Raw genomic sequence first — 15,320 nt, forward strand, 5'->3', positions numbered from 1 at the left:
AGAAATATTTTATCTGAACAAGCAGTATACACAGAAACATTTTATCTGAACCAACAGCAGAACCTCCTACAAAGGTTCCTTAAATCTCTTGTCCATGTGTCCTGTGCTGTAGGTGTGGCTGATATTGTTTCAGCTGTCAGCTGATAGAAGGACATGGGGACTGCATTTATTGTGAATAAAGCATAAATACTAATAAGCCCATCAGCTTCAATGAAGTTTCATTCAATGACCAGCATGACACAATAATAAAAGATTCTAATCAGTTGCCAGAGATACAGAGCATTTTGAACCCAAAAAGTTAATAAAAACAACACTACTAGGTCAGGGTGGGCACAAAAGGGGTAGAAAAAACCCAAGATGGGTATTTTCAAAACAAACTCAAGACAGACTGATCTATGTCATTATTCTATTAGCATAATTTAAATCCCATGATGGAACCTTCCTACAGACTAGTTTGACTAGTTTACTTCAAACTCAAGGGTAAATTCTCATTCTTTAAAACACCCCTTCAATCAGACAAGAGCATTTGGTGAAATCTGTGAACAACATTACCAGTATCTCAACTCCAGAATGAAGAGTGAAAGCCTCAAGGATTACAGCATTACATCAACTGAATTTTTAAAAGTCAAGTTGGCAAAGCTGAGAGAGCCAAGTGAAGATGCTGACAAGGTTGTTTTACCAGTTTAAAAGAAGCAGCATCTCTCTGCAGTCAGATGGAGTCTACTAGTGTCACCTTCAGTAATGTGAAGAACCTGCAAACATTGTGAATTCCCGTTCCAGAGAACAAAAAATAAGGATGAGCAGAGGAGAGGAAGAAATACCCCTGAACAGATGGGAAGAGAAAAAGAAGACGAAAAGGAATGCAGAGAATTGCTCACTATTCTTAACCCATCTAGAGGCAGGAAGAACCACTGGAATGGCTGTGAGGCCATTCTCATGAGCTGTATGTTAACAGCCCTAATGCAAAGACAGAAGAGGGTCTTGGCTTTAATGCAGAAAGAATTTCTTGTCCTCGAGTTGGGAATTTAGAATTCTAATTTGCTTCTCTAGGACAAAATATTCTGTGCTTTGATTTGGTGATTTGAATATATTTGCTTTTCTGAATTTTCACAAATCCACTTATTTTTGGTTTACTAATAAACAGAATCACATCTGCAGTCTGCGACAATGATTTGCAAGAAAAATGTAAATGGAGGCACATGGAGGATTGATTTCATGGCAGTCTTTTGGAAAATTAAGCTCCAAATGATGGGACCTTAAAGGATGGAAAGACAGACAGAAAAGACTCAAAGAGTTTCAGAAGCTCATCTTCCTTGAGTGTTCTTGTGTGACCAGTCTGGTATGTGGCCTGACCTCAAAGCCTCCTCATACTCTCCCTGATGTCTGGTAGTAAGGGATGGAAGCCAGTTTGAATTTTTTCTCTCATGGGATCAATCATTAACTCTTTGCATGAGTGGAACACCAACTGTAAAGAATGCTGGCACTTTCACAATAATTAGGAATCTGTCTGGGACATTCCAACCTGGAAAATTTACAATTTGTCCAATGTGTGAAAAATATTCACTACTGTGGCTTGGCTATGTTTGGTTTTGGATCAGTGAATTCGCACAGGACTTTACATTAAATGCAATACGGATGGATAAGGCAAACGGAGAATTTTTTTAAACAATGAAGGAGATTTTTCTTCATTTGGTGTGACATGTTCTTCCTCTTTGTGCTCTCCAGTTGTAAGAGCTTTCATGATGAAGGCACTGGCTGTCACTATTGCTGTTTCATATTATCCTTCTGCCCTTAACTGAAAAGAATGGGATGCACATTAAAACCATTCCTCAGCCTAGTTATTTAGAAGCCCCTAGCTTGCTAGCAAGAACTGGTAGCTGTTCAGACTAGTTTTGGATTGAGGTTTGGTTTTGTCTGTTGTTGTTTGGGGTTTTTTTTATTATTTAAAATGTATTTTATACACAGAAAAGATTCAAATCCTCACAGTGACAGTTCTTAAGCTTTTTACAATTATCTTCACATTTATGGAGACTCAAGATGACATAGCCAGTTCAAAAAACAGCTTCTGGCTACCAATACTGACCTAGCATGGAAAAATCAATATAATTACAAAAGCAATTAAGCGTGGCAAGCAAGGAATCAAGCCTTTGCTCAATCTAAAGTAATTTAGATTAACACAAACATAACAGCCAAAAATACTCCTTTCTCCTAGACTGAACCTAGTAAAATTGAACCTGCAGCACATCAAATCACAAAAATAACTGGGTGTGTGCCTAAGGTCACTTGGGTTAACAAAATCACCTTCAAGACTCACAGTGCTGGCAGTGGGTTACAATAATGTTAAAATGATGGGAATACAGACAGAGTGAAGAGATGGATTATTTAGGCAGCCTTGTGACTTGAAAGTATCTGGAGTTGCTTTGAGCAAGCACCAGTACTTTCTCAATTTAAAATACCAGAAAACTCCTCAGTAATGAGTTACACATTGTACCTTTAATGTCTTCTGAAAGTAGGAAAAAGCAAGGAAACTTCCCCTCCAAACGGTGTGCTATCCACTAACCTAAAACATCTTTAGAGGGAAGAATTGGAAAGGCAATAATTTAGATACAGAGAGGACCAAATAGACAGGAGAATGGATGTAACTGACCCCCAAAATCAGACTTAACTAGCCAGAAGAATTGCTGTCTCTTTCTATAGGCAATCAATTAAATGATCAGAAAATAGAACTCTGTGAAAGAATAATTTCTTGAAAATATAATCACCTTTCATGCAGTCTTCAGTAAAGAAATAGCTCACAGTGTCTTAAGGAAGCGTGAAGCCTCACTCTTCACATCTCATTAGGGAATTTGGCCCTATGAACCATTTTTAAACCACAGCAGTACAGTGGGATATGTAGCAATCAGATGCAAACAATGAACCTGTGTTATGAACACATCTCCATTTTAGAAGAGCCAAAATATTTTTGGCTTTATGAACACAGGAAAATTGAAATTATACATTCATAAAGCCTCTCTCTGGGTCAGAGCAGTTTTATGACTTTAATCACGAGGGGAAGAACTAGCATATTAAATGCTCAAAATAGCTCAGTGCACACTGTCTGTAGAAAAATGTAAATGAGTAAGACAAACTAACTCTAAAATCTGCATCTAACCCCCCCCCCCCCCCCCAAATAAAGCTATAGGACATGGTACTTAAATTCAATTTCTTTCCTTGGGGTTAGACACTGCACTATGGTGCACAGATAAAAGTACATAAAAATCATGGCAGAACAGAAAATAGTAATGAATAAGTAAGCAGATTAATTGTAATTTTCTTGAAGGACTACGTTTTCTTTCTATTTTATCAACTGTGTTCAAAACATAGTTAACAACACTGATTTGCAAATTTTTTTCTAAACCCAAAGAGCAAGGAGATTTTTTTTATGCTGATAATAAATAGCATGTCCAAATTCCAGTAGTTCTGTGAGAAATAGAAACAAAGCATTTAGAAAGAAAAAAGTAAACTTCCATTATCAGACTTCAGGACTGACATTTCCCTTGCAAGGCAAGAAGCTGAAGAAATTTTGTTCAATTGTATAATAATGCATTAACAAACAGAAAAATTCAAAATTCCTAACTAAAATACTGAATAAAAAGGAAAAAGAAATTCTTCCCTCATTTATTTTGTGCAAATGCATTAATCATCTGCAAGATAAGAAAGCCTGTAAGATGAGAACACATTTTGAAAATGTGCAAAACATCTGGAGACATGGCAAATGAGCAAACAAAATGAATACCTGCACAAGCCCTGGAGGTATAATATTTGCAGCAAAGTTCTTGTTCAGGTACCAATCCATAAATGTCAGTTGGAATACAGTACATTTTGCTACTGACTCTACATTTTAAATTTAGCAACTTAGTAAATTTAGTAACTCAGTCTTAAATCTGATCACTCTTTTTTTCCCCAGTTTTTCTGAACATTAATTTTCATGAGCCATCCCTTTTGGAAGAGCCTCCTGATGCCCTCAAACTGTTTTGCTTTTGCACCTCCGCTTGTCTTTTTTATATTACTAAATATGTGAGGTTTTGCTAAATTTTTTTATCGCAGCTTCAACATACTGCTTCAACAATGAGAGCAAAGGAGTATAATTTTTCTGAAGGCTAAGAGTAATCCTATCAGAGATCATGTCCTAACTGCATAGACTTATCATTACATCAACCTATTGGATAGGGCAGATGTTTGGAAACACCTAAGCAAGCACCGCAGATTATCAAATGAATCTTTTTCAAATAGAGCTGAGTTTTCATAATCTCTGTACTTTCAATTATTGTCACTATTTAGACATCAGTCTGTAGTCACCATCACAACCAGTACTTTCAGGTCATGTGGCATCCTCTAGTCAGGCACCTCTTACAAGAACAGACAAAGGTGCTCAGCAGTTTTGTGGCCAAGACCAGTAATCTTTTTACTTACTAACATTCAGATCCAAAACTCCAAAAGTGTAAAAAAACACTAAGAAAATAATCAAATAGAAAGTGGGAGGAGGGATGATAAGAATATGTCCCTTTACTATCTCTTTGGAGCAGCCTGTGTTTGCTGACTTCCACTGTGGTGCCAGGAAAGAAGCTAAAATCCAAAAGCATTCCTGCACTGGTGTCAGTGGGTGGTGGATTGGTTCTTGAGTATTCTCTTTCCCATTTTGAGCTTTCCAAGTTCCAGTAGTACCAGTCAAACCAAATTTGACAATTAGGTCAAGGGTCTGTAAGTGCTGAAGTTTGAGCCTGAAATTCCCATTTTAACATTAATAACCCTGCTTTGAAGAGCTCCATCTCCTCCAAGCGCACCTCCAAAAAGAATTCTGTGTATTTGTCCTCACTGAAATGTAAACTGAGCTCATGGTTCAACAGCCATTAGTACCAGGTTTGAGCAGTGCTGAATTACAAAGAACTACAAACTGCCTCTTGATCAAGTGCAGACAAAGCATCTGTAAAACTATCCTGTGTGTCCAAAGCAGAGAACATACCAAACTTCAGGGGTTTGCACAAATTGTTGGAGAATGGAAAATACTTGATCTGATGTCGAGTGATGACAATGACACTTTGTTCCTCATTAAAACTTTCTGAATAAAAGAACAAAGAGAATGACTTTATACCAAGTTAGTGAGTTTTGCTTCATCTGTCTGCAGCATTTTGATTCAGTATTAGGATCAGAAAGGTTGGGTTTGGGTACTGTTGAAACATGGCTGGATCAGAAGCTGATTCTTATTTTTGCATAAAACTGTTAATTAAGTCAAGTGTGGCGTTCTGAACTTCTGAGACGGCCACCAAACATATGGTCACAGCCCAAAGTATGAGTGCTTAGCAGTCATGCTGAAAATGCATGTCAATGCTTCTAACTAAAGGGTTATTCATAATGTGACTTCAACAGCATGTTTGATCAGGTCAAAGACAACATTTTTTGCTCAGACATTAAATAATTGTGTAATTCTAATGACTCACTCAGAATTTACAGGATGGTTATCTTTTAAGTTTTGTTAAACAAATGTTGCTAATAAACAGCAGGAACATTATTTGAATGACTATATATGAAATGGCTATTGTGAGGCATTTTGAAATTTTTTCTTTTTTTCCTTTCTCTTAGCAATGGAGGAAACAAATATACAGAATACTTGAGATAATCACAGATCTCAGGCTTTATGTCTTATTGAGCCTACACAGTTAATATCACCTCTAAACAGATGAAACTGATGTAAGAAATACCTAAATGAGCTAAGCTGGAGTTTTGAAATGTTTCCTCCCAGGGAGAACAGTAACATACCCTTTAAAGGTTCCCTTGGGGGTTACTAATGAAATTAGAATGAAAATCTTAACAGTGACATAATGTACATTAAATACAATGTATTGAAATTAAGGTATTTCAATACTTTAGATTCGTGTAAGTGAGATAATTTTGATGATAATGTTTTCTGTTATGGATATTGCTTGTTTCCACAAAACCAAAAACAATACATTGTTTCACTTTCAGGATCTTACTGAAAACAGCAATATTGCAATGGGTGTTTTGTGGTTTATAGAGTTTTTCTGAGTTTCCTCAAAATGTAATGTATTAGTTATGTCTGAGACAATCCTGACTCTTTTATCAGTATTTAATGCAGTTTATATTCCAAAGCATTAGCTCCCAGTTCAGGTATTTTAAAGCTTTGCAAAACTCTTTTTAGTTAGGAAAATGTTGTCTTGTAAATAGAGAAATGGGGCTTCTGAACAGGGCAAAGCAATTGTGCAAGGTTTTTCCTGGTCTATATGACTATCCTCACTTTGTGAGTGTGTTCCACCTCAGCTATGGAGGGATATAAAAAACATGCTTTTTTTCCCTTCACATAACCTTCAACCTATTTAAATGGATTTTAATATTTATGTTACACATCCAGTGGAACACTATTTGGATGCCTGTAGCTGATTTGCTAAGAAAATCCTTTCTAATTCAATGCCCTGGTGTTCACAAATATCAGTAAAACACATCTTTTAATGTGTTTGCATATAATTTTATAATTTCATGTTGCACTTCTGAAAGGGAGTTCTTTGTTCTTCAGATTCAGATTAAAGCAAGATTAAAAAGTTCATGACTTTTTTTTTTTTTTAACTACACCATTCGGAATTTGAAAACATCTGAGGATTTCAAGTAATACCAATAATATTTACTGTCTTCCTGTACAGCTGTAGAAGAGAATACTACATAAAAGTGAGGCATAACCAAGAAAAGGAACTTTGCCAGTTTTTCATAGCAGAAAACTCAGAATTCAAGAGGAAAAAGCTTCCATGGAATAGAAAAGGTTAAAAAATTTAAGAGTGCATTACTTCCTTGTTCACAAGCACCAACACAGAATCTATAAATAGCTTTAAATATAAATTAAAACAAGTTTTTCACGCTAAGATATCAGAAATCGTGATTTATTTTCTCAAAGACTTTATACTCACAATCTCATCTCCTGGCAACCAATATCCTTCTTGTTCAATACCAGCTTTTGACCCTTTACACCCCACTGTCAGGGTTTCCACAATGAGCCCATCCTTGACTGCTAAACTCAGTTGACGTGTGGTTTCTTTTGGATGCATACCATGGACTCGAGACATATACCTGCACACAAAGCACAGAAGTCTTTTAGTGTTAGTTTTAAATTAGAAATGTGTCAGCAAAATATAAACATTTACAAATGAGTTAAAATAATACACGGTCTAAGATTATTTTTAATCATTAAGTCAAAATTTATGTAACTTCCCCTTTCAAATCAGCTTTTTTCCTCTTGAAGCTATCATGAACACATTTAGACAAGTAGTAGCACAGTAAACTTCCACCAAAGAATCCCAAAAAGAACACATAGGGTGCTTGGGCTTGTCTCTGCTATGTCCATTTGTGCCCTTTAAATTACTTTAAACTTGCATATCTCTAACACTTCCTATACTATGCTGCAATGTACAGAATGTACAATTAATCTTTGTGATGCTTGTTTGTACAACACACTTACGAAAAATGTGAAATTTATATATCACATATGAAACCCCAACAGCTCAAGTTACTGTGCTAAGTGGTTTTTCTCCTTTTCTTGAGTTAACCACAATGATCACACTGTGACAAACTCCCTTGGTGAGGAAAAAAAAACCCACACGAAGCCTTAACTGTGTATATACATGAGATTCAGCTGTGTAATGTTGACCTTTATCCAGTATAATTTGCTTCTAGGCTAACACCAGATATTAACTTGGAGTAAACAACATAAAATTATCTTCTCCCAAATAAAGATGACCTCTCTGCCTTAAGATCATCACAATTCAGGTATTTTAATAAAATTCTGAGGACATATTTAGGAGCTGCTGCACACGGAGAGCTGCAATCGCATGCAATCAGCAGACATGTGAATTGACTTGGAACCAATTATTTTGTGGGCAATATTTTCCTGCTTATGGATCTCTTAAAGTTACAGAGCTAACTGAATTTCTCTCCATTTTTGTTTCTCCAGGTACTCTGTATTTACCTGTTTCCTCAGAGAGAAATTTGTAATTTGCCTGCTTTAAGACAAAGCTGTCAGCTATAGTATCCTCACCTTCCTGCTTCGTAATGAATTCCAGCAACCATAATTCCTTTGTGACTGCCATCACAAATACCTTCACAAAAAATGTAATTATGATCACAAGCAAACTCAAGAAAGATTTATTTTAAAGCAGTAGCATTGCATTAAAAAAAGGAGAGTTAAATCATTTCAGATTTTTTTAATAACATGGCTGACAGGAATTTTTAATGCCTTAGAAGTTATAAACCTACAATAAGGAGTGAAGACCACCCCAATAGTCAAGTCTTCAATCAACCCCTCTCTTTGAAGACATTTGCCTTTTGAACTTCTTACTGTTTTGTATGAATAAAGGTCTTTCCCTTTCCTTCTTTCACTCTCAGGTTTTGCTGGAACTGGTTTATGCTAATCTGATATTTTTGTTTTGCTCTAAACTGTATATAAAATCATACAGTAGATTTCTGACTGAGTGGAAGTATATATTTGTATAGTAAATTATGCAATAATCAGAGCAACACAGGACATTTATAAGTTTCTGCTTGGTATCAGAGGCATTTAAATAAATGCAGCACATTTGCAGGATCTTGAGGTTTATTTTTTTTAGGATAAAAAAATCTGAGAGGCAGATGCTGCCATTTACCATATTTTACAATGTCTGCCATGACATGGTCCAAGCCTAATTGGTATGTGCATGCTAGCACTGTATAAAAGGTAAGCAACAAGAAATAACAATACTCTGAGCAAGTCTGTGTTCCAAGCTAATACATATGAATCTTCTGGTGGTTTGCACATAGGATCAAGGACCAAAATCAGAAGATAAGGCACATCAGGTCTATCACCTTGGCTGGATGCTCATCTGCCCAACCCTATCCCCCTCTACTTCTACCGAAAACAAAACTCAACATGAGCACCTGTTCAAGTGGGATTAAACACCACAAATAAGTTTTCAAAGTTATCCAAATTCCAAGGTCTGAACCAGGCAGAGACTCAAGTCTATTTACTTCACTTTCAAATAGAGTGCAAGTGAACAGCACTGGTCTATAGAAGCATAAAGTGTTGAAGCTTTAAAGCCACATGAAAACAGCCGATTTGCTTATATAATCATGTTACATGTATTTCATGTGTGTGTGCACATATGCACATATTTATGCAAACACAAGTAGCTTCTTTAAGTGCAAATTATCCTTCTCAACATGTTACTCTTTTTTCACCAAATTTCCATTTTTAACTCACTACTAACAACTTCCCCAACAGTGCCATAGCATTCACGTGTCTGTAATTAATTCAAGTCCTTAAGAGGTCTCAAAATATAGAGAATAGGCTAACTATCATTCTTCCCATTTTACTGACAGAATAAATCAGTCTCTGAGCATGGAAGTGATTTCCCTACACTTATATGGTGGGCTGCTAGAGGTCTGAGAACAGAAATCAGGTATTAACCCAGTGCCATAACCCTCAGGGTATCCTGCTGAAGAATCCGTGTATTTTGCACTGCATCATCCCTAGTTGCAGAAACACAGTACAACCAAATTCTTAAATATGATCTACAGGTTTTGTGATTTCTCACTCATACCTCTGAACAGAACAGATATATAATACAAACCAAAAAGCCTTAAACCAACTGTAATCAGCTAAGAGCTTTAATCTGCCTATTTCCACTGTGGCAGGTTGTGCACTAATGAGAAGGAGCTCAGGGCTCAGATTCGCCCATTTCTCAAAACCAATCTGTGTTCTCAACCAGAGTGAAAGTACTGCTACGAACTAAATTACCTCCCCATTTTGTCCAGCTGTAAATCAGGAGTAGTAAATTCCCAGTGGCTTTTTGAAGTATATTTTAGTCAATGTTCAGCTTGCGCCACTGGAGAGCCACAATGGCTATGTTCTCTATTTTAAAATAAAATGCTATCAGCTATCATAGGAAAGAACACACATGTAAAGAGAATGTTTTACTTCAAAGAGTAGAACTGCTGTTTGAAAAATCCACCCTCCCCCAAATTTTTATTTTATAAAATAAAATAAAACTTCAAACCTGTGAAGTGTACATGGCTAGATATTCACAAAGACAAGAAACAACACTGTAGGGTTTGGAAGAAAACTTATATTGTTTCTTTTCAACCAGAAAAGACAGCAGGTAAGCAAAGATGTGACTAAGGCACAAGACACAAATCAGAAAAGTTAAGTTCTTTAATAATGAAATGTGAAAAACTGTCATGACGTGAAAATGGTGAGAATATGGAATAAGCCAAAATCCAGCTCAGAGACAGAAAGCAAGATGTTTGGAGTCCCAACTACTACGTCAGCCTCATTACTAGATCAGGGAAAAACAATATTGAAATGCCTTTGTGCAGAAGTGACACCACTAATTCACAGAGTGCAAGTCTTTTCCTGGCACTGCACGCACTGAAGCATCTGGCACCAACAAGTTAAAAAACAAGAATGGGAGATAAAGCAATTCCTGACTGCTGCTTTCAATAAAAGCTGATTAGCCTTACTGTGGAGCCAGGGAGTTGAAGGAATACTGATTTGCTACACTATTGCCCAGTCCTCCATATCAACAGATTTGGGAGTGCAATACAACCCAGTCACAAGAGGTAAAGCAAATACACTCAAATGAGTGAGAATAAGGCACAGAGACAAAGTAAAATCCTCTAAATCAGCAAGCCAGCGCTAATCAGATAGGGGGCTGAAGAAACCATTTCAAAATACAATTTAACTGCTAATCCCTACTATATAAAATGAGGGTCTGTCTGATGAAAAGTGGAGGTTAGGCCTGATAATCTGCATGTTAAATTCAAAATCTCACCAAATGAGGCTGCTTGTCTGTAGAATATTGAAGCAACTGAACTGCTGCTGAAAATTAGAGTGTTTATAGTTCAGTATTTTCTCCATTTATGAACTGGCAGTGCAGACCTCCTTGACATTAGCACAGAAGAATCCAGCAAATCCAGCAAAATTACAGTTTTTGTAATCAACTTCTAAGGGCCTAGTAATGCATGTTTTCAATTATTACAACACCACTTGGAAAGCAAAGGATAAGGACCTTGAGCATGGAGTTTATTCATTGCCACCCTTAAGCAAACCTCACTGCCATACCATCAAATGTATATTTAAATGTGGTTACTTTCAGTAACAAGGTACTACAAACAGAATCAGAATATATATATGCATCCATCTGATGGCAAAAGGCAGCCTTTAGAGGAGACTCACAAAGGATAATCATTAATAGATTTGTAGATTGTATATGGATGTGATGCTCATCTGAATTTAGTCACAAAATATCAATCAGAGAAACAGTGAAACATCAATTTCAAACCTCTTTGGGACTACAGATGAATGGTAGTCAGGTGTAAATAACAATAAAATATTGTCATATTCTTCAGTTTATATTATTATATTATTAGTGTTACCCATCATAAAGTCTTGACCACCTTTCAAGCACATGTGGAGGGGGGGCCTCCAGCAGTTCTCAGAGGGGCCACACAGCCACCTGCTGCACACCCCACCTGAGCCACACTGAATGCTGGGGAGGAAAAATATGCAGGGAAACCTGGTATGGGCCTTTCCAGACTCCTTCCTTCACAGCAACAAAATCTCCTCTAACTCATGCCCTACCTAATGACAACTGGATTTTGCCACCACCTCCCTTTGCTAAACAAACTGGACAGCAGGAGCACCTGATCCACCTCTAAATCACCTGCCTGCCCAATTTATAGGACATTCCAGAAGCACCAAAGTCTGTCAGCATATCACCAATTCACTCCTAAAACTTCAAAATACTTTTCTCAAATTAGCCAGTGTCCATAATGTCTTTCTATAAAAACCTACATCTAATATATGTGCTTCGTAACCTTAAAACTAAAGAAAGAAGATTGGTTTGATCTTAGAGGTGTGGAGGAAGCGACTATAAAGCTGTGATCACCATGGGAGCAAAACAGACACAGAAGTAGCCAGCACTTGCAGGGGATCAGATGGTGCACTTTTCACCCACAGCTGTCACACAGCTCACAACTCCTGCCTGGTGCTCTGCAAGACACAGCATGAAGCTAAACCCTGTCTCAAAGAGTCAAATCTATATGGCTTCAAAATACAGCGTGGAAAAATAGCTAACTCTGCTCCCAAAGAGTCCTCTTGAAGGCATCTGTGGCCTACCAAGAGGCAGAAAATGGTTTAAATGGGCACTGCTGTACTGTAGCCCATACAAGAAATCTGGGCAGAGAAGGAAGGAAGGTTACTTATGCTAGGAAGCTGACACAGGTATTTAAAAAAAAAACTCAGTTTTTCTGAACTCATAAGGAATTGCATTTTCATCCACCTGAACTGAATCAAAAGAAAAGCATTGAAAAAATGTTACAGCAAATGTATGTACAAGACTGAAATAAAATACATATCACAAATAGCTGCAAAAATACAACAGTGTGGCAAGTGTAGGTAGATGTTAATTTTCATGGCAAACTCTGTAATCTTGGTCTGATCAATTATCTCTCTCTAGGCTGGATGCCTCCACCTTCCCCCAGTGCAAAGGGAAGTAGCAGCCTGCCGCTGCCAGCAGACTATCTGCTGATCCAGGGATGAGTTGAGAACTGATAAATTTGAGGTCTGATAAACTGAGATCTGATAAAATTGAGATCTGAGGAAATACAGCAGATCCCATTAAACTTAACTGAAAGACTGACATTAATTTTAAATGTTAGCTACAGGTACATAAAAATGTCCTAGATTCAGGGACAGACCTTAAGGAATAATACATAAAATAGAAGGAAAGCAGCCAAAAATCTGAGTTTTATATTGTCTTCCTACCTCTAGTGAGAAATTATGCCTTTTCCCTCAGTTTCAGGGCATGACAGCTATTTTATAGAAGGCCCACACATTTCTTTTAAGTTTTTTTTAACAGAATTTGCAAAGAATAGGCCAGTTGGTCATACTGAAAGAAAAAGTTGAAGAGATGGCTGTGATTAATTAATTTTTTTTTAAGAAATACAGCTCCATGACATAAGAATTGAAATACACAGGCTCAAAAATCAGGAATCCATCAGCTCTCCTTGTGGAAAGCTAGGTGAAGATCTGTGCTCACAGCTGTATCTCAAGGTCTCACTCTGAAGCTCAGGTTGCCTGCTTCCCCCATGTAGCACCCTGGTACCACTCAACTCCCATAAAACACAGACTAAACATTATGGGTATTTGACACAGATATTCCCTGCTTGCCAGAAACTGAGAGCTGAAGACAGCACAGACACAGAGAAAGTGGAACTGGCCACAGTAGGGACATAGCAGCTCACTTTTGTTTTCTAGGACACTTTTTGATGTATTTACACTTTCTGAATTTTCAATTATACAGATTGTATTCACTAAGATAAACACAACCAAAGCACAGCGTTCTCCCTGTGTATTTATACTCCACAATGAGATGTAGGTATAGGAACAGGCTGCATTTGATTTCTACTGCACTACACATACCAATAGCACATGCACAGACCACGCAGGCACTGACAGCACTGCTGCCTCTGCAATGAAATACTTCTTACATGATCTACATTTTATACAGTCCAAAATTCCAAGAATTACAGAGAAAACATGCATTTACTTTTCCCTCTGACATTAGTATCTGCAACATCCATTTTGGAGACACTTATACTATCCAAGCAGGAAATGTTTTTTAAAATTTGTTTCATCTCTCCTTTGTAGTCTAGAAAGTCAGAATTTGCATGAATGTGGAAACTAATTTTGTGCAGTGTTTTTATAAAACAAAATGAATGCATAAACTTGATAGTGCAGCATTAAATTTCAGCAGTTCAGTTAAATTCATATTTGCCTGATGTTTGTGCTGCTGCTGCTGAAAGGAAGCTAAGGGGTGATCATGTTTGTGCGCACTTTAGAAATCCCAGGCACCACGCATGCACCTATAACTATAATCACCTGGGTCATTTCTGTAAAAAGCACAGTAATGTTAACCCAGGTAATTCCCTGATTCAGTATTTTAAACTCCACTCATACTTCACTATATGCTGTAGATTGTGTAACCCACCAGCAAGACCATGAAAAGCAAGAACTTTAGGCACTAAGCCATTCAACTTGTATCCAGAAAACTCTCCCCACCACCATCTTATGGAGGAACTCATCTAAAAAAGGGCTCTCCTTTCATTTTTCCAGCCTAAAAGCTCATATGTGACAGTGCTGGTACTGCACACGTGCATGCACTGAGCACGACTGGCAAACAAGCACTCATCGTTCGGGGGCACTGCATGCACAGGTACAAATGCTCGTGTATCTGCAGGGCCACTCTTCCACCCAGCTCTTTTCTTTGGATGTACTGAAGAGACAAACAAGTGTTATGTGACTCAGAATGTAACATCCTAGCTAATACCTTGCAAATTAAATATTTAGTCAGCTCATATTGAGCATCTCAATTCAAAACATGTTAAAAAAATGAAGCTGGATGCTTTCATCACTCAGTTTTTTAGAGCTTTCTATCTAATTTAAGTTCCATTCTTATCTGAGTTAAAACCTTTCTGGTTTTGGGGTTGGTTTTTTTGTGTGTACTTTTTCTTTTTTTTGTTACATTACTTTTAGTCTAGCTGAGTTTCAGAATCATCACTATGTCACACAAATGTTCACCTTATTACCATCTAGGGAACAGCACAACGGCTGGAAAAGCCATCAGAGCAGAGCTGCTGCTCTTGGTGATGATATTGTTTATATGAATGGGAATATGAAACCACAGCCTAAAATAGATGGTATGAGTAGTGCTTTGGAGATCATTCTCTCTCCACTGATTACAGAGAAAGCCTTGATGAGCACTTCAGGTCAGATAACAAGCTGTTAAATGGCCATGTCCCACCAATTTTTATCTCTTACTTCTAATAGAAAGTCACATTTATTTACAGCAAAGAAACAAAACACAAGCTAGAAGTTCCACTTTCAGTTATTACAATGATGCTATGATTTGGGCATAAAACATAATTGTTGTGACATAAAAATTGTTTTGCTTTTAATAATTAGAAATAAAGTTAGCCTTTTATGTATTTTTGTGTGTAAACTTACACAATTTCAAGACAAATATTAATGGAAGTATGGAGTACATGAAAATGGGGACAGTGATTTTCAAATCAGTTCCATCCCTTTCCTTCTCAATATTCCTACTAGAGCTCATAGTTTGCATGGATTGTATTAAATATTGAATATTACAGCTTTTATAGTAACACTTAATAAGAGGAGTTAAAATGAGTACGCACTTACTAACAAACATCAAACAAGGAGTATGGTTGTGGTTAATAACTATGTG

At 37.1% G+C, this 15,320-nt stretch overlaps 1 protein-coding gene across 17 annotated transcripts in view; it reads right to left on the reverse strand.

Annotated features, from left to right (window-relative positions):
* The window catches only part of ZMYND11 (zinc finger MYND-type containing 11), a 105,445-nt gene that overhangs the window by 35,504 nt on the left and 54,621 nt on the right, over positions 1-15,320 (reverse strand). For all 17 annotated transcript variants that reach the window (XM_023921899.2, XM_023921898.2, XM_023921896.2 and 14 more), the window contains exon 3: positions 6,954-7,113. In XM_023921899.2, the coding sequence (XP_023777667.1) occupies positions 6,954-7,113 (160 nt within the window). The remainder of the gene's footprint in view (positions 1-6,953; positions 7,114-15,320) is intronic.

Source organism: Cyanistes caeruleus, chromosome 1, assembly GCF_971803275.1.
Source record: "Cyanistes caeruleus chromosome 1, bCyaCae1.hap1.1, whole genome shotgun sequence".
Classification (NCBI taxonomy): domain Eukaryota; kingdom Metazoa; phylum Chordata; class Aves; order Passeriformes; family Paridae; genus Cyanistes; species Cyanistes caeruleus.